This window comes from Mus musculus, chromosome 4, assembly GCF_000001635.26.
Source record: "Mus musculus strain C57BL/6J chromosome 4, GRCm38.p6 C57BL/6J".
Lineage (NCBI taxonomy): Eukaryota > Metazoa > Chordata > Mammalia > Rodentia > Muridae > Mus > Mus musculus.
In genome coordinates, this window is record NC_000070.6 from 88330672 (window position 1) to 88351676 (window position 21005).

General features: G+C 40.2%; 1 protein-coding gene across 6 annotated transcripts in view; it reads left to right on the forward strand.

Moving 5' to 3' along the window:
- The window catches only part of Focad (focadhesin), a 316392-nt gene that overhangs the window by 236052 nt on the left and 59335 nt on the right, over positions 1–21005 (forward strand). For 4 of the 6 annotated variants that reach the window (XM_030253421.1, NM_001081184.1, XM_011250013.2 and 1 more), the window contains 6 exons: positions 298–386; positions 5497–5541; positions 8514–8622; positions 11532–11648; positions 13908–14146; positions 18133–18222. In XM_030253421.1, the coding sequence (XP_030109281.1) occupies positions 298–386; positions 5497–5541; positions 8514–8622; positions 11532–11648; positions 13908–14146; positions 18133–18222 (689 nt within the window). Of the gene's footprint in view, positions 1–297; positions 387–5496; positions 5542–8513; positions 8623–11531; positions 11649–13907; positions 14147–18132; positions 18223–19422 lie in introns of those variants that run through there. The other 2 variants (XM_006537885.4, XM_006537886.3) reach the window with 2 other exon arrangements.

Genomic DNA, 21005 nt, shown 5'->3' on the forward strand with positions numbered 1-21005 from the left:
TTAGTTCATAATGTTGTTGCACCTACAGGGTTGCAGTTCCTTTTAGAACCTTGGGTACTTTCTCTAGCTCCTCCATTGGGGGCCCTGTGATCCATCCAATAGCTGACTGTGAGCATCCACTTCTGTGTTTGCTAGGCCCCGGCATAGTCTCACAAGAGACAGCTTTATCTGGGTCCTTTCAGCAAAATCTTGCTAGTGTATGCAATGGTGTCAGCATTTGGAGGCTAATTATGGGATGGATCCCTGGACTTTTCATCCAACAGGTCTACATGCTGATTCCTCCTGTGTGCTTTACAGGGAAGGATAGCAGAGCTGGAGCTGCAGCTGCAGCACGGCAAGGAAGGCCCTGAGGAGGTGCAATACAAACGAAGCACAGCCTGGCTCTGGTAAGAGGATGACATGCTGCGACGTGCTGTTGTCCTGGAACGTGAGCAGTAAATGCCTTAACTGCCCCCATGCTGGCTACATTACCTGGTGTGAGCTGGAGGGAACTCCAGAGACCCCAGAGGTTTATTTTCACCTCCTTCTTAGATATGATAAGGAACACTGTTTTCAGAAATATATACATGTGCACATGTGTGTGTGGGGGGGGGGTGGCGATTCCCATTTCTCAGTGTCTATGAAGAACTGGTACCAGTATCTTCTTTGGAGTGTAAAAACTGCGGAAGTTCAGGTCTCATATACACAGTGTAGTATTTCCATATAAGCTATGCACATCCTTCCACATATAAGTCACCTCTAGGTTACTTTGGCAACTTAGGCAAGGGAAATTCTGGAGTATACTTGTGCTGTATTGTTTAGAGAATGTACAGACATATTGAGCCCAGATACAATTGTGCCCAAATACATTCATCTGTGTCGGTTAACTCTATGGATGTGGAACTCACAGACACAGAGGGCTAATTGAATATGTCTGTATATTTTTTTCCTAATGCAATGTGGGAATGGTTTGGTCCTCTTCATGTTGTTTCTTATAAGGGATTGTTTTAGTCACTTTGAATAAAAATTCTATTTCCCACGCAATTCATTGCCATTCCACAACAGATAGAGTCTAGAGTTGTTCCTCTTCTCCTCTCTTCACTAAGTCATTTTCACGATTGGGTCAGCCTTTCTACCTCAGGGCTTTGGTTTCCTCGGTGGATGCTCCCTAGGGTGCTTCTACTATATTACCTAGAAATGTAGAAGTACTAACACATTTAAAGCAACACAAATTGTTATGTAATTTGAGAAGACTAGTTTGTCATATTAATTGATGTGGCAAACAAAGGACCAAAAACCTCAATAGCTTTGTCTATATTCACACATTTCTTTACTCAAAATTAAAAGGTACTTGGTTGTAGAAAATAAAATCTTTAGGTATTTGATTCTGTTGTTTTCATTTCATAGACTTTTGATAAAAACCAATGGGTTTATTATTAGAAATTAAGAATTTTGGTTTCACTTCCTTTTTTTTAAATGTGTATGAGTGTTTTGCCTGTTTGTCTGTACATCATGAGCATGCAGTGTCCACAGAGACCAGAAGATAACATCAGATCACTAGAATTGAAGTTACAGATGGCTGTGAGCTACCATATGCGTGCTGGGAACTGAACCCAGGTCTTTTGGAAAAGCAGCCAATGCTCTTAGCCACCGAGCCATCTCTCCAGTCTCCCTCTTTGCTGTTTTGAGATCTAGTTTAATATGTCTAATTTGACAGGAATGGTATATTTACTGCATTCTCAAAGGTACAGACCTATGGACAGGGTCTCTAATGAACTCACAAGTTGAAGAGATGTGAGTATCAGTTAGAAACGGTCCTGGATGTTTCTTTAGCACAGTATTGACCTGGAGACTTTTCTATACACCTGATAAGCAACTGATAGGCCATTTTGAAATGAACTCTTCAGCAACTTTATTAGAACACAGTCCCTTGAGAGTATTTAAATATGCATGCCTGTTTCTGGAAACCAAAAATGATATCATTAATTTAAGTGATAAGATCCAATAACTAATCCTATGTTGCTTTTATAGATTTTTTTCTAGTTGGTGTGCCTGTCTAAGAAAGCATATATAATAAATGTCAGTTTTTATTTTTATATAATAAAATAACCACTGTCATGGGTAACTTCTAGAATAGTGGACATTTCTAAAATAATATCCACAATTATAACATTAATTGTTGATAATTATTAACTTCTGGCAAGATTGGTTCTAGAATTGTCTATCCTAGTATTGTTATCTAGTTCCTAATAGTAGCAATCATTTAAAGGAATTAAAAAAACATTTTCTTGCAAATACTTATGTACTGCTACTGGTATTGAATTATTTGTCTTTTGCTCAGTAAAAGTTCTTATATATTTAAAAAGGCATGAATATATAATAATTTGCATATTGTAACATGGAATTTTCAAAGGAAATAAAGACTTTTCAATGCCTCTTAACACACACACACACATGCACACACAGTCCCAATCCAAATAAAGACATTTCTGCATTATTTCAAATGTATTTATTGTCTGCTCTGTGTCAGGCATTCTTCTGAGTATAGAAGAACACCATTTTTTTTCTTGTTTTCCAAGCCTTATAAACCATTGAACTGAAACATATTGTAAATAAGCAAACAAACAAATGGAATAGGACAGATTTTGATTAGGGCAAAATAGTAGAACGTGAATGGGCAGTGGTGAGTGGGAGGGGCTGAAGATTACTTTCACCTGTAGAATGTTCTAGAGAGCCTGTTTAATAATATGGTCTAGAGATGAGACCTGAAGTGATGGAGTGAGTCAGTCTAGAGTCTATGGAAGAATCCTGAGACCTGAACTGATGGAATGAGCCAGTCTAGCAACCAAGGAAAAACCCTAAGCAGACAGTGAGTTTAAAGGAGTGTAGCTAGAAAGCGACGCCAGGATAGCACAGAAGGAACAAGGAAGGGATTAAGTTGCAACACAGAGTCCTAGAGATCACAAGGTCTCTGTAGGGGCTAACATTGGTGGATCTGAATTAATTGGTGGACTCTATTGCATTAATTTAGGCAAGCGATGGTAGAGTCTTGGGCTAAGGTAATAGCAAGGGAAGAATGAAGTGAATAGATTGAATGTGTTTTGAAGGCAGGTTCATAGATTTATAATTGCATAGGTTTGAATTATTGGTTTAAATAGAAGATGGATGTCAGAGGTAAAACACTGATTGAACAAATGAAGCTGCCACTGGAAAAATGGCCGCCACAACAGCTGTCAGATTCTGGATCTGAGGGATGTGAGATACCCAGTGAGGTCCGAAACTAAAGATTCCAGGTAGGTGTGAGTGTAGAGTACTAAGGAGACATAAGGATCAGTTTTGGAATCATGGTTGTATTTGCAACAGCTAAAACCATGATGGTGGAGGAAACTTGTAAAGGAAGAGAATTTCAGAGGATTGAGCCCTGGACTTCTGCAACATTTAAAGAAACAGAGGATTCAGAGAGAACCATGAATTAGGCAGAAAACCAGCACTCTTTAATAGGAGAGACCTGAGGTAGTGTTACTTCTCTAGAGTCAAGAACAGAGAGACAAGGAGAGGACCAGCATTGTGTCAAATATTGAAGATAGAGATTGAGAACTGAGTGTTCAGTATAAACTCTTGAAAGTCTTCTGTGACCATGAAGGGAGCTGTTTGGGTGAAATTGTGGGATAAGAACCAGACTAGGGATGGACTTGAAGTAGAAGATGAACTCGAATTAGGCACAGTGAATTCTACTTTAAAGAAGTTTTGCTGCATAAGAGTAGTAGTAGTGTAAGTAGCAACTGGAGGCCTTTTCTTCTCTTAAAAGCATAAATATCACAACATCTTCCCTTGCTAAAGAGCAATTGATACAAGAAGGGAAAACTGGTAACGCAGCAGAATGGTGAACCACCAGGCTCTGTTGTGACTATGCATGCCTGTTAATAGACAGCCCTCCGGTTTGTTACTATTACACACTGGACAGTAGAAGATTACAGCAAGTGTAGACAATATGTAGATAAAGTTGTCATTGAAGTACTTCTTAAAATATGCTTGTGGTCTATAAGAGAAATTTGCAAGAATGTGAAAAGCTTGGCTCTTACGGATGACTTATTCTCAGGAATGCTGACTCACTAAGAATTTATTATATGTCACATGCAAATATTTATGAATATAAAATTTTATATGAGCAATAAAGCTCGAGGGACTGAGCCTCGAGATGTCTCAGTGGTTCAGAGCACTTTCTGCTCTTACAGAGGACCCAAGTTTGCTTCCCAGCTTATAGACACTTAAACTTCTACTTTGATGGGATCCAGTGCCCTATTCTGGCCTCTGTGGTCACCTGCACACATGTGGCACACATATACACACTTAAACATTCATACACATACATCTTCCCCTTTCTTTCCCCCTCCCTCTCTCTGTCACACACACACACACACACACACACACACACACACGCACACACACACATGCACACACACACATGCACTCATACATAATAAAAATGATTATTTAAAGAATTTTAAAAATGTAAATCTGACACAGCGCTGTCTACTGTACCTCAGAATTTCTTTGTTGGAAAAGATGTTATAGTCTAAGCATACCTGCCTTCCTACCCATAGGTATAATTATCTTCTTTTGGCTTTGGTATAATTGTACAACCAAAATTTGAAGTTGTATTTTATATATACGCACAATGATTTCTGTATATAAAATTTGTATACTATAAATTGGTATTTTGGTGAACTCTCCTGCAAAGAGGGGAGAGCAGTGTCTCTTAGGGCTGGCATAACAGAGATGCCATGGGCTGGGTGGCCTCAACAACTTCTCACAGCTCTACAGTTTGGGAACCAGCATGTCTGGCAAGTCCTCATATCCTGTGTATCCTCACGTTGGGGAAGGCATGGGGAAACTTCCTCATGCCTGCTCCTATGTGGGCACTAAGCCTATCTGTGAAGGCTCTACCTCCAATTAGTGTCATGTTGGGTATATTCAACATAGGCTCAGAGGAAGGTAACATCCTTCAAGGATGTCAAACAAAGGATGCCTATGCATTCACCACTCCACTGGGATGGCATTGACACGGCACCACCTGTCTATCCTTCTGGGTTACATTTCCTCCTTACCTGTCTCCGCTAAGAGAGCCTACAAAATGGAAGGCCAAGCTGACTCTGACAAAGCTATTACCAATGCCCTTTCCCCAACCCACCTTTGCACATGTACTTTTAAGATCCAGAGGCATTGCTGGAAGTTTTAAAATTAACTTTCTTGCATTGATTCTTTATTTGTGTGTCAGGGCTTATGAGCGTGCATGTGGCATGGTGTGCAAGTGGAAGTAAGGGGGAAGCTTGTAGGAACGTGATTGTCTTCCTTGCACCACGTGGTTCCCGGGGATCAAACATAGGTCATCAGGTGCCTTCATCTGCTGAGCCATATGACTGGCCTTCTGGAAGTTCTTATAAACTGATGAATAAGACTGTAGGTGTACTCCATTGTATCACATAAGCTCATATCTATTTTCCATCTTTATTGCAGGGTCAGAGACATGCTGACAGATGAGATCACCAAGACAGCTGCAAAGTAAGTCGTTTAGTCTCCTACCCAGTCTAGCAATAAACTTCCTGACAGGTACACACACTTTCTCCTTCTGCAGCATTTCATAATGTTAAGAACTATAATATGTTTTCTTGGTTATTTTTATAGAAAACCATTGTTACCCCTGTTAACTATATTAATTCTTGCCACATGCCTTTTTATGCAAACACAGAGAGACTGGTACAAATACTTAGCTTTTTATCGAAATGCTCAACCTGAACCCTTAATAAAATGACATGTGTTTTGGCTTAAACTTAAAGGATTATAATTTAGTTTGAGGAGGAAAAATGAATTCTTGAGAATGTGAGTTACAATGGCTCTACAAATAGATTATTAAATCTCAGTTGCAATGCAGCAGGCAAAGTGGGGCCTCTTTTTACATTTCCTGGTTGCCATGGGCTCCAGTGGATCTAAAAATTGGTCTCTAATTAGCAATTACTCTGACCTTGGATAAACCTCCTCAGCTCTATGACAAACTTTCAAAAAATGAAATCTATATATACAACACTAATACGCAGATTCAGTGAACAGCAATGCCAGTCATGGCCCTGTGGTGGTTTTAACAAAAATTACTTGAGTGTTCCTTCCTCCAGGCTTTTTATTTACCTTAAGCCAAAGCTCACTAAAGAAATTACACCCTAATGAACTTACTTGCTGGAGCAACCTCTTCAGGCTCTTCTGCTAACGAGCTGACTAATTGTTCCTGGCAGCAGAGATGCAGTCCGTTGCTTTCATATCTCCTTTCCACCATCACCTTCTGCTGCTGTGTTGCAAGACTCACTCTCTTAGTCTCCAAGTGGCACAGGCACATCCTTGCCCTGGGATTTTATAAGTACTAAAGCCCATATCCTACAGAAGTATTTAAGTGCAATATAATGTATCCTGGTCATATCCTGGGACATTGTGTAGCTAAAAAGATTTGGCATTAGGGACAGTGGAAACAAACAGCCACATAATTGTTGATCTGAGCCCATGTTTATTATTACCCCCCTCTCCCACTGGTAAAAACTGGTGGTCTTCCTGTCTCCACTGCTGGGATGGACATGGGGAAATATAGTTTGACAAAACAGAGACTGCAGTGCAGAAAGTATACCATAGGAACGCATGTGTTCTACTTCACAGGGGAAGGTGGGCTGGCTTGGAAATTTTTATTTCATAGTTTGTTCTTGTGAGATGTTCTTATGTCCAGTAAAAATAGGACATCTGGAGCAAAAAAGCTTGGATGATTAAGAAACCAGCAAGCTTATGTGCAGGCAAAGTGTAATTTTGCTTCTGAAGTCACCTTTATACTTCCTGTTCTTAAAGCTTATTGCAACATGCCTTTTCTCTATAGATTGGCAAGGCATCATGTTTCGACTAGTACCCAAGGTCAATGTGTTTACATTCTCAGGGGTGTGCAGTAAAACGATTCAAGTTCTTATGGGATTACTACTTTTTTTTTTTAAATCAAAACCTAAGAAGTGTAAACTGTGGCAGGAAATAAACAGGATCTATGTAGGCTCCAGAGGCTGATTGACCTTGGTAGAGCAGGGGAAATGGCGACCACTTTCTGTTTGCTTCTTTCCAGTGGCTTCCCTCACTGAGCCAGAGCTCTTACTCCTGCATTTTTGACAGCTTACCTTTTTGTACTTGGAGTTTGGCTGCCATGGCTGCCTGAGGCCAGGGCCTGTTTTGTCCACTCACAAGTTAAATGCAGGAAGTTACACTGCAGTCACAGAGCTACTGAGAGTCAGGGTTATAACTAAGGAAGAAGCAGAACACGGATAAGCCCGGGTGACTGATGGCAATTTGTTTTCATTGTTATTAATTAAATGGATTTGAACCCGAAGACAAAAATCCCCAAATGATTGGGTCACTTTGCTGATATGTAATGTGATACTTTGTCCCTCAGACAGCATCCCTGAAGCTCATCCTTCCTTGGGCTTTTTAATTAGGTTAATGACATCAGTTTGTTCCAAAGGACAATTTAATTAAAATGTCAGTGGTGTTGCTTAGATAAAGACTGCTCTGATGCTGACATGTTATTATGCAAATTAGTCCCAGCTGTTTGACTGGTAGGGGATAGTTATTTGAGTTTGTGCTGCTCAGTTGTAGATGCTTCACCAGCCAGCTCCTCCTCGAATACGTCTTGCTAAGTATGCAGTGTGCCCTGTCAACCATACGCTGCTGCTCCAGGCGTGGAGCAGGTTTGAGACGAGCAAGCTGGAACTGGTGCCTTTGCCAAATGTGGAACCTGAGCCATGGATGCTTTGTGTAGAATGGAGCAATTGTGTTTTATCTGGAGATTAGTGTCCAGATAAAATTTAACCTACATCCAAAGATCTAATTGCCAGTGGCCTTAAATACATTTTTCTTCATTTCCCCCAGAGTACATATTCAGGAGTGTCAAGATGGGTGAAAGAAAATGATTTGGAGCAAAGTGACCCAATCATTTGGGGATTTTACTCCTTGAGGTCTGAAGAAATGGCTCCCCCTGAGGTTACAGATTACAAAGCACTTTTTAACTAATAATAAACTACCATGAAGCAAGCTAGGACTTGGGCCATAAAAATCATTTAACAAAAGCAAAACTAAATAGTTTGCTTGTAATACAGGCTGAGTAACATTGTTCAAAACTTTGCAGGTTTTCTAGCATTCTGAGTTTTTAGATTAAGGTCATACCAGTAGTCCCAAATTTGAAAAATGCCAAAATTTGATACCAGTCTCTATGAATCTGCGGGGGCCATTTCCATTCAGAACACCACAGCCACCATGTGGCTGGAACTAAACCCAGGACCTGTGAAAGAGCGAGTGCTCTAACCACTGAGCCATATTTCTAGCCCTCCATCCCCACATCTTCCTTCTTGTTTGATCTAGCTTTGTGCTGGAGCAAAGGTGCTTTTCTACCTTGTCTGCTCTCCCATGATCACGCCTCTCTCTTGGTCTTCTAAGTCCTCTTTTGGAATCTTTTAACATAGAGAGAGTCCGGTGGTGAAAGCCAATGCCCTGTTAGCCTTAAGCAGCCTGGCCGTTGTGGTGTCCAAGCATGAAGCCAGCCTTTGCTCAGACTCCGATGGCGTCCTAGAGGTGAGTTGGGAGGACTTAGTGCATGTGGGCTTTGGTTACATCCCTTTAGTCGTTATTTAGGTGGCCTGTACCTAGGTTTGCAAGGTTAAATTCTGTGACTGCATCATCAGACTCTGCTCCGTGGTGAGCCCTTACTGTCTTCTCCTCTCTTCCTGACTTGATGCTATGTTTTCCTCACTGTAGTTAAGTGGCCATTTCCCTTTGAAAGTGACAGTTTTATGAAAGGAAGGCTTTCTTTCTGTGATTACATCTCTAGTAAACAGTCTTAGAAGGTTAACCAGGCTCACTGAAAGTGAACAATACTGTCAAACAATGATAAATAAGCTGTGTTTACACACTGAAACACTCACACTTTGCATTTTAATTGTAGATGTCAATGATAAAGTGCCTATTCATTTTTGCAAGGCATTTATTTCTTAATTAAACATCTTACAGGCTGGCCAATATTCATTTCCAATGTAGTTTTTTAGATAACTCATAGCTGTCAAAATAAAAAGATGTGGATTTGTTCTTGATTTAAGTTCTTTTGTCTGTTAGCTGTCATTAGCCAGATATGATGTGGCCCGAGTAGTTAAAGAAACATAACAAAACATAGGCTTCTGAATAACAGAGTCCTATATTTAAATTTCATTACTTTGACTTATTAGCTACACAGCCTATGTGTAGTGATTTCCATGTTTGGAAACTGTTTGTTTCCCCCTCTATAATATGGAATGGCAGTATTTCCCAGATAATTTTAACAATTGAATGAATTCGCGCGCGCACACACACACATACAGATAATCTCACAATAGCAGGTAACTGGTAAGCTCTCAATAACAATAACCATCATTAACATTACTGCCTCTGTCCTAGAAGAGTGTTCCATGAGCCATTTGTACTCTCTTTTGTTCTGTCTTCATTGGGTTTGTTTGGGTTTTAAAGTAAGGTCTCCTTATATGGCCCAGGCTGCCTCCAGCTCACTGTCCTGTTTCATCTTATAGCTGTTATTCCCATACATGGCTCTGTTCTCTCCTTTCATGGTACTTTTTTTGGATGGAAAGAAATGTGTCTCCCATTCATTCATTCATTCAAAAAAAAAAAAAAGAACTGAAAATGCATGGACTTTGGAAACTCTTAGAATTGAAGACAAAGTTGAAAGGCTAGGTTTGGCCAGGAAAAAAGGGAACCTCTGACAGAGTGCTCATGAAATATCTTAGCAGAGCATCCCCACTTGGGTCAGTTTTTGTCTTGCTTGTATCCACTACTTACAATTTAGATCCACAGGGTCCTATTCCCACCCCAGGGGTAGGCTATGGACACAGCTTTATCTGAGCATTTAATTAATCCCCAGATAATGGAGAAGAGAGAATTATCCAAAGGGTGTTATCGAAGTATGTAATTTGGGAATAGCCTTGTGAGCCAAGGCAACTACCTTTGCGGGGGGAAAATGTGTCTACCTGCAGGGCACCACCCAGTGCCTTCTCTCCTGTGGGTAATTTTGGTGAGACACATCCTGGTAGAAGGAAAGATAAGCATGGCCTGTTCAAACCACTATGGGATCAAAGCCGATGAGGGGGAGCTATCTTGAAGTCGGGATGCTAAGTGCAGGTCTTCCAAAGTTATATTAACAGGCTTAGGATCTACTTTACTCCTGCCCCTGGGAGCAGCCCCTCCCTCTTCCTAAACCCAACACCTCCTCAATGAACCTTAGGCTCTTGAGCAGTCAGCATTTTGCTTAGGCCTGCTCTAATTTTTCTGCTTCTCACTTAGTAAATCTATATACTTTCACTGTTAGTCTGTGTCTTGCCTAATTTGTTGTTGGAAACAACCTGGATATCACATCCAGTGACACTGTCACCAATGAGCAGGAGAATCAGCACTGTGAGACAAGAGCTACAAATGTGCATGTAGAGAAGGGGATAAGTGGTAAAAGTGTAATTACTTAACATTCAAATATTTAACACTGAACCCAGAATTTTGTATTAATAATGACAAAGATAAAGAAATGCTTCATTTCATTCAAAGAGCAGGTTATCAAAGCCTACCTACTAACTAGATCTATAACCCCAAAAGTCCATGCCCTTTATAGGATCCCTTTTCTTGGGGGATAATTATGGTGAATTAATTGAATTAAGTTGTGAAGTTAATTTGCCCCATAACTGGAGGTATAGCTCAAAGTTGAAGTTGTAGTTCTCATAGGCTTTATCCCCTACTTCCAGTCTTATCAGACTGAGAAACTGTCCAGGCCAAAAATGGAGCTTTGCTTTCATTTTTATTGACCTTGTCTTTGGCCTTTTATCAACACAAAGTCCAGATCTCATTATTTGATTAAAGTTGAACAGGTGTGACCAATAACAAAAGATCTTAAGATGAATGTTTCTGACTCTATGGCCATGGCTGACTTTTATAACCAAATCTTTTTTTTTTCCTTAGTGAATAGAGTTTTTTATAATTTGTTAGTTAGGTGAATGTCATGATAACTGATGCATGGTCATATGTAATAGGGAACAGAAATGCTAGAGACATTGGTCAAACTATTACAGGCTAATTGGCCACTTTGTGAAATGGTAAGTCATAAAGTTTGGAAATTTTCAATTTCTTTTTTGCACTTCTCTCATGTATGTTATTTTTATCACAATTCAGTGGGCAGAGGAAACCTGAGTATATTCTGCTGTAGCTTCTGTCTCCCCACTTCTGATAATCATTGAATAAAATGTAGTTGTACTCTTGTTGGGAACAGGTAAGGACACACCTTTGTCAACTCTATTCACTTCATGTGCTCCAAGCAGATAAAGTTTACTTTGTGAGGATAGCATTCATTATTTAACAACAAATAAAAGGCTGTAAAATAAAGTTTAGATGCCAAAATAAAGTTTAGATTTGTTAATTTTTTTCTGCTATCATTTCACATTGTTCCTCATTTACAGATCCAACCTAATTTCCTTCCAGTGAAAGAGTGGGTTTCCATGGTGCTTAATACTCTCCTGGTCATTGTGGATAGCCATTACCACCCCAGTGGACAACTCTTCACCTGCTTTTATCATGTGAGTACAAGAACTATAAATGACCAGAAAGACAAGGGTTGACTATCCTAACATCCATTGCTCACATAGGTTTGAAGGTGTGTGTGTGTGTGTGTGTGTGTGTATAGAAAGTAGAAAGACTGGTGTGTAGGCTATAGGTTTGATTGAGTTGGTTTAGGATGTGTGCCACATACCAGTAATATGAAAGCTCTAGAAAAATTTTTCTTATGTATAGTCAGGGTCAAGGGCTACATTTGTAGGATAAGTGGCTCTTGGAATACATTTGGTCTTTTTTTTGTCATTGTTTATAAAATGAAAAGAATAACAGCATCCTCTGTAATGAATGCCTCATACCACCTCTTAGATTTGTGACCATTGACTTGACAGTTCACCATTGTCATTCTGGTTTTCCGTGTTTATGAAATAAAAGTAAAATTCCTCTGCTGTGCCTTTCTGACTCAAAGACTGTGAAGGTGAAATTAAGTTATGTGAAAGTATTGTATTTTCAAAACAGTGAAATTCTTTGTAAATACCAAGTAATCCTGTTGGTCACATGAAAAATTATTGCCACTCACATCTTCCTCTGTTTCATGATAACTGAAGCAATGTGAAATGCGCATCTTGTTGCAGTCTAATGCTCCCTTTGGGGTTGTGGAATTACTTTACTCCTGCAATGGTGTGTTATTATTTTGGTTTTGTCCTATAAGTATCCATTGCTTAGGAAATAAGAGAGATCACAGGTCAGTCAGCCAGGCTGCTGGGGATTGCCGTTGTTTAAAGGAAAACGTAGCACAGATCCCCAACTGTTGTGAAGATTATGGTTTTAGTCCCAAGTCCATTGCCCATGGTCTTCTCTGTAAATACTCTTGTTTCTTTTCACCCTGCCTTTGGGTGGACCAGGTAGGTATTGATCTGGGGCCTAGGGTCCAATGCTAGATTTTAACTACAGATTTGGACAAAAAAACAAAACAAAACAAAAACCAAAAAAACAACAACAAAAAAAAATAGGTAAAGGAAAACTAAATTGGAAGTTAAATTTTGTTCAGAGAAAGAATCCTCCAGAAAAGGAACAATTTGCTTAAATTGTTTTGGAGTATATAGAGTAACTGTGTGGGTCAGACACTCACCAGGACACACACTACATGAGAATCCTAGGCATTCTGCTTAGTCCTTATGAACCAGTAAGACAAACTCTTTATTGGCCAGTTCAGAATTTCTGCTTACCCCTTTAATTCTTTTTACATTATTACATATTTTAAGGACATATTTCAAAAGTCACTTCCTTTATTTCCCGTGTCATACGTAGCTGAGTCCATTTAAGAAGCATTGCCATTTGAAAATGTTGTATTAGTGTACAGTATGATGTCCTGTATGCTTGATGTGTATCCTTAAAGCCCTAGGGCTTAGGGAGCCAACACACAGGATTAAAACACACACCGTACAGTGCTTTGACTGCTGGGAATAAAGGCCGCTTCTATGGCATGTCTGGAAATCCCAAGTGGATAACAGTGAGGCAGATAGAGAGACTTTCTTCCCTACTTGAGGCACATTTACGAAATGTATAGCATGTGTGGCAGAGGGCTCTAACGTGGGACTCTTGCAGATGCTGTTCATGTTCGGCTGCTCTGTCAGTTTATTAGGGCTGTTGTTCATTTTCCTTCCCATAATTGCATATCAGAAGGCACATGTAGAGCCCCCAGTTTCCTTTTGAATAGCTGGTTATTGCTTTGTAACCAGAAGATTTTAGAATTTCAACAACTTCCCTCTTTAGTAAAAGGAATTAATCCCCTGTAGAAAATAGCCCATCTTTGGGTTGTGTTCCCACAAACAAACATTTGGGAGATGTGCCAATAGATCCTTGTGCTGAACTTCCACCTGTTCCTCCGCAGTGAACTTAACTCTTATCCACAGCCCTTCCCCTTTTCTTTTCTGGACGAGTCCTAGCTTTCTGAACAATTGTAATGTAGCACATCTATGTTCAGGCAGCTTTCCATTTGGCTTTCCTGTTATTTGCATGCAGGCTTTTAAAAACACTGAAACTGACTTTATATAGTGAGAGAATCCGCAGCCTTGAAACATGGGCACTTAGAATTCCATCTTAATTTCAGAGCACATTCCTCGGTAGTAGATGGGCACATTGACTGAAAGCTGGGTGTGCAAAAAGTCACAGTGAGAGTCTCCTTTATGTGCAGGTATAGGAGAAGCTCCCATGTGACAGATGTGCACCCTTTGTGTTTTAAAGCAAGAGGCTAACCCGATTTCTTTCTTTGCTTGCTCTAGAAGTCCTATTCTGGCGAGAACACAGCGAGCGCTATTGCGCGCTCTGCTGCCGCCACGGCTTTGTCTCTCCTAGTGCCAGTTTTCATTATCTCATGCAAAGAGAAGGTTGAGGAAATCCTGAACATGCTGACTGCCAGGTTACCTGGGAAACCAAGTGCTGATGAATCTCAGGCCGTGCAAATCCACATGGGCCTTGCGTTGGGGATGTTTCTCTCTCGCTTGTGTGAAGAGAAGCTCAGGTACAGTTGACTGAAGTATTGCTGTGTTTCCTCTTTGTGATTTAGGTGATGGGATGTATAGATATAGATACACACACACATACACACACATACACACACACATACACACACATACATGCAGGGACCTAAACATTGCATCTGAGCAGTATGTGCTTGCTAAACTTTTTGAAATGGTTGAATTTATTGCTTATTCTCATATATGGGTGAGTTTGACTGCCTAAAATATTACATGGATATTAGTATTCTTTAAGGGTTAGTATTCAAGTGACTGGTTACTTGAAAATCATCTCAGGCTGAGATAGTAGTACAAATGTATAATTAATAGGCATGAACCGTCTTAGAGGACTGTAAGTAAAGAGGAACTTCCCCCTCCCCCTCTCATTGTTGCTCCTTTATTGACATCTCCATAACCTGGGAAGAAACAACTGGGGAGTCCCATGTAGCAGAGAGGTGCTGAGAGTCACAGAATCACCCGGAACAGCATGTGCTCAGCTTTAAATGCTGCCTTTGTTCTGTGCCCTGACTACAGTTAGTAATCTTTAAAGAGTCCTAATCTGTGCATATTATGCTGGGTGCTTTATTCGGTTTGATTGCTCATTTTTCGGCTGCTAAGCATTATCAGTGAATGGTGCAAAAGGAATATGAAAGACCCAGGTGGAAAATTCCATTAAATGGGCAAGTTTTCTACACATCAATTAAACTATCTTAGCTTTGTTAATAATTTGTCTTTTCCCTGTATTTTATATTAAACCTTAGAATTTTATGCATCCAGGTTGATCGTAGTGCAGTCTGACATGAATATTTCTTTACTGTGGATATTGATGGTAGTGACTTGGACTTCAGCCGCTTCCTCCTACATGGGAAATAGGATATAGGGAGAAACATCTAGCTATGTTGTTAGATGTATTACACTTCCTAGTTGGTAGCATTTAGTGGTCCCAAAGAAAACACTGTGTTGTGGATAAAATGAATGATGTTACACAGCATCTAAAGTGCTCAATTTAAGTTTGTGTTTGTAATTTGCTTACCTTGAACAAACACTATTGTGTTTTGGGGGAGATTGCTAATGCTCTTGGGAATGGTATATTTCAAGAGGACATCTTTAGCTTCTGGAAGCATCTGTCAGACAAGTGGAATGACTGGCATAGTATCTGCAAATGAAAATGAGACATGCCCAGAATATTCATGGAGTCCCAGCTCTAGATGTGAACAAAGAATATGCCCCTTGCATGGGAATCGACGCCTCCATTCCTCCCGTGTCTGATAGAACATAAAGTGTTTTGTAAAAGCTTAAGGCTTCAAAGTGATTTTCCCCTTTGCTGCTATGCAACAAATGGTGCTCTCCTCACCATCTGTGTTCAGGCTCTTCCTCCGTTTGCTTTCAAGCCGTATGTTTCTCCATCTAAAACCGAGCCCTTGGCAGTTCAGCTGTAGGCGACTCGATTCATCCCATCCCAGCTGGGCTCACTTCTTCATTAACTTGGAATAAGGTGCTGCAGTGGCTTTATGACTATCAGGTTTGCATTGGGGTTTAATGTAATCATCCTTCCCAGGTTGCCTTCCACCCCTGTCTCTCTTACTTGAATTTGTACCTGCAGGGAATCCTGGACAAGGACACAGGAAGCTCATCTGTGGCTGAGTCACTGAGAACACTGGTAGATTGGTTTGTTTCATTGTTTTTTAAGACAGAGTCACTCTATGTAGCCTTGGCTGCCCTAGAACTTGATGTGCAGACCAGGCTGGCCTCAAAGTCCTGAGTACTGGAATTAAAAGTGTGTACCACCATGCCTGGCCTGTAGATGTTAACTTTGCCTAATAGTACTATTCTTTTCTTGGGACCTGTGTCTTGACAGTATGGTCAACATACAATAATCCCTGGTTCCTACTTGCCCATTTCTTTTAGATCAGATAAATCAGAACTATTTGTTCTTTCTACCAGTAGTTGTTTTAATTAGTAATTACAATATTACCAGATGTTGTAGTTTTTCAGACTTGTCTTTTTGTTGTTGTTGTTGTTGTTGTTGCTTTTTTCCCCCATAAAATAAAGGTTAGGGGCTGTAGAGCAGACTCAGAGGTTATGAGTGCTTGCTGCTTTTCCAAACAACCTGACTTTGGCACCTAGTACCTTGTTGAGTGGCTCAGTGTAACTGACTGTAGCTCCAGGGGCTCTAATACACTCTTCTAGCATCTAAGGGCATCATGTGCACACACTCCTACACAGGCAACAAGCACAGACAGAAAATTTAAAGTAAAATGAATCTTAAAAATATAATCAAACATAGGGGCTGGAGCTATAGCTCAGTGGTTAAGAGCACTGGCTGCCCTTTCAGAAGGCTGGAGTTTGAGTCCCAGCACCCTCATATCAGCTCACAGCATCTGGAAATCCAGCCCCAGAGGATCCTGGTCCCTTTTCTGCCTTCCTTGACACTTCCTTGACACTAGGCACACACATGGTGCGCAAGCAAACGTACAGGTAAAATACTGACAAGTAATATAAATAATATAAGATAAAGCTAAATACCAAGAGAGCTATTGGCTTGAGATGGGTGTGTGAAGTACTCCTTAAGAGAACAGATGTCAGCACTGCATTGTTCTCAGAGTATTCCCCCTCCTAGAAGAGACTCATCACAGTTAATCTGACTTATATTTTCCTGAATTTGAATTCCTAGCTAGGGTTATTCAGGAAGGTTCATTACACAAAGCTCCTAACCTGTAGAGGATATACATATGATCTCAATATGAGAATATTTAATTATGCCTTATTCCTAAGAATCATTCTAAAGGAATTTATTTATTTAATGCCCCTCTCATACCCCGTGTGTATGTGTGTGTGTGTGTGTGTGTGTGTGTGTGTGTGTGTGTGTTTGTATCTCATCTGCCTGTCTGTCTGTCTGTCCATCAGGGCTTCTCTCATGCCACAGTAGAATCCATGTTTATAAGCTGTAATCTTGGTATGGAAGCTATAAAGTGTTCTCTGGCTGCTTGATATCCTTGGGCTGCATTTCATCCTATATGATCTGAGGATGAAGGGAGAGGAACTCTGGGTAATAGAGTGCGAGTAAGGAAGCCCACAGCTTTGCCTGAGGAAAGAGCCATAGAGCTCCCATCTAAGGTTTCTTTTACAATCCAGTCTTAATTCTCACTAAGACAATTATAAAAAACCAATTCTTATATGGAAGCACAAAAATGTGGGGCTAGGGATTTTTCCCCCTTAAAAACTATAAAATTAAAGGAATAAGACTAACTGGCAACCCATACCCCTGAGACATGGAGTCACAAACTGCATTCCTCTCAAGAGAGAAATTTGGATTGAATAACAACTTTATCAATAGATTTTTTTTATTTATTCAATTTGCTCCAAAAGCATCTCTTTTACATTCTTAGAAATATTTGAAATTGTGTTCTTCAGTGATTTCAGATTTAAATACACAGAGAGCAATCGAAGGAAGCTTTAGGACGTATTGTTTATAATTGGTTACATCCTTCGGAACTTGATTACTGAATAATTTTCACAGTTACCTGTCTACAAGACGAGCATGCGTGTGTCACCGATATTGTTATTATATTTCTTTTACATATAAAGGGATGCTGAAATTTCCAGTACATAGTGACAGAAAAAGAACTTTGACTTTTGTATTAACATGCATCTATCTGTGTGTATGCTAACATGTGTGTGACATGCGTGCCTTGGTGAACATGCGGAGATTAGAGGATACTTTGTAAAGATCATTTGTCTCTGTTCATTATGCTGGTTCTGGGGGTCAAACACGGGTCATCAGGCTCGCCGGATGTGTCAGACAAGCATCTCTCTGGACCAGAAGGCATTTAATTTGTCTTGTGGTACTGAGGATCAAATCCAGACTTTATGCATACTGGACAAGCACTCTACCATTGAGCTTCACACTCCCAGATATTCCATGAACTTGGAACATGAACTTGAACTTGAGTGATTACTAGTGATCCGTTGTCCCTGTCTCCTTATCTAGTGACATGTCTGGACAACAGATGAACCTTCTTCTGATGAAGTCCTTGGATGCCCTGGAAAGCTGCTGTTTTGACCCCAGTCTTGAATACAAGTATGTTGGTTACGTTCATAACTGATGTTTGGAGTTAGCCCCATGCTTGCAGCAAACCTTGGAGGTTGTGTTGAATTGTTTGTAGGATCTGATCTTAAGCTCAGTTGCAGAGAGTGCTCAGTTGTAATTGTAAAGAATCTTGCACCAAAACTGTTTTGTTCCTAAACCCTGCTATCGGTGGACAGTTCATTAAGTGCAGAGCAATGTGTGCCATTTTGTAGCTCAGTCCTCTTTTCACCAAGTCTTCCTTTGGACCTGCTGACCAGAATGCCTCACTTAACCTTGCTTCAAGATTGGCTGAAATGATTTGAATCGGAGTGGGCAAAGAGAGCCTTTGATGATTTGAATGTCCCTGTAAAAGCATTGTCTGAGGCATCAAACGGAAACAGCCATTTATTATATCAGAGGTTCACAATCGTTTTAACAGTTAATGGGTCTTCCACCAACCCCCATTTGGTTCTCATGCTTTGTAAGGATTTTTTTTAATGGAACATCTTAAATTCTATGGTTTCATTCTAATATTGAAAGATAACAAAGTGAAAATAACCATAACAGAATAATAATATAAAAACTGTTAAACATGCTGATATACATTTAATCTCTAATCTGAGAGCTGTATGGCTGAATTATATGGTTTTGTTAGGTTTTGTGGAATATTGTCAACAATAGCTTGCACCTTTTTTTGACTTCTGTGTTTTGGAATCTCAGATTTGAATACTCTGGGCTCCATTGTTTCTAGGAAACACAACAGATTAGAACTAGCAGTTTACCCTTTTCTGTTATCCATAGATAGCATCTAGTTTGCTGGGCTCAGACTAACAAAGAAAAGATAAAGTAGTGACGTAGCCATACAAAGGGAAGCTTATGGAGGATTCTATCATAAATACAGTTGGTCTCTGTAGTAGGTGGACTGATGAGATCTTTATATGCAGAATAAGACTGAATAGAGACCTGGCAGCTCCTCAAGAGATCCTCAGGAATCCTGTGACTTCTTTAGAGTACAGACTGAATACAGGAAGGGAGTTTGAGGTTGAAGTCTTCTGAATGTAAAAAATGACTAATGAGAGGAATAGGGCTTGCAGGTATTGTTCAAATCATGATTGAGATTTTGAGTCTAATATTTGCATTGCCATTTCCTTGTTAGCCAATGGTAATGATCCCGCATCAGACCTTTCCTTTCTTCCTGTCCATCCTCCCCAGATACTCCCCATAGCCATAGCTCCAGATGTTAGAAAGATATGGAAACGCTTGCCATTCAAACACTGCAAGGTGCTCGACTGGGACTGTAGAGATCAGCTCTCCATCCGTCTCTATGGTGTAGGTGTTTATGTCTTAAAGGTATCACATGTCTAAGTGTATCTAACCGTAAATTTTATCTTCATGATTGATAAGATTCTTATTTCCTCATTCTTTTCCTCCGATATTCATCTTTGTAGTAAACAGCAGCATTTAAAAGTGGGCCTGGACAGGGAATGTAGAACAGGATCGTGTGAAACACCTTCTCACTGGGAAGAGAGGTGCTTGTGTGTTAGAGCCTAGTTAAAGGTCCAAGCTTCCTAGCAGTCTTCCCCTGTCCCATCCAAACTCCAGCATTCCTACTATTAGTGGAGGTCAGTATTCCCTCACTCCATCCATCAGTGACCTGAGTTGCCAGCCCTAGGTGACGTTCTTTCTCAAGTCGCACTTGTCTAGCAACTGTGTTTTCACATGTGCATTTTGCGTACTTAAGTCCTAATCACACCCAGGAGAGAGTTCTAAGCCGGACTCTTCATCAGTGTGTGGATAAAGAGGCTAGCCTCTGAGCTCTTGCCTTGTCAGTGGCAGAATTAAGAAATGGGCCTAGGACATCTGAATTCAAAACCATTTTTATTTTGTCTTGTGACTACAGTGTGAGGAACACAGTTCAGTGGGAAGAAAGCACTTCATACTTGGCAGTATGGCAGCATTATTATTGTCATCATCATTATTGATATTCAATTGTTCTCACTAATTAAAAAAAAAAAACAAAAAAAGATATTTCTCCTTTTCTGACTTGGCCCAGGCCAGAATGCCCAGTGTATAGCATAAAGGGCAAACCTCCATCTGCCAGTGAGATAGCAAGAGCACTGTTGTGAGGTGGTTCATAGATCCACGAGGAGTGTGCTACCTCAAAAGATAGAGTTCTCCAGAGCAAATACAGCAGGATTCCCGGACTTACTGGTTAAGACCCTGAGAGGAATACCTGCGCTGAGTGTCTGGTCCAATTGCTAACATTTTGCTGCCACCTAGTGGTCATCTCCTTGCCATTGCAGTCCTGACAGCCCTAACTGGTCCTGTTATCCATCAATGACCTGAGCTTTGGTTAATTACTATTGAGCTGTTACAAATACAATAACATTTAAATTGTGCTTCGCAAAGGGCAAAGTGCTAAACAAATGTTAACTGTTATTAGAACTAATTATCATATGGCTTGTACTTAATCTGTAGGATTGCTGACAATAAGCTAGGGAATTCAAGACTCGTCTGTGATTATCTTAGAAAAGTATTATCATAATATCTCAGTTGATATGACAATATAAACATAAGATTTGGGTATTCTTTTGTGGGTTTTTCTGCTAATAATATTTTAATACACTGTGATAAGACATTCAAATAAGTAATGGCCTAGCAGTAGGCAGAAGGTTCTTTCCCTCCTTCCCTCTCTCCCTCCCTCCCTCTCTCCTTCCTTCCTTCCTTCCTTCCTTCCTTCCTTCCTTCTTTCCTTCTTTTTTTCCTTTCTGAGTGCACATACATGCACCCACAGG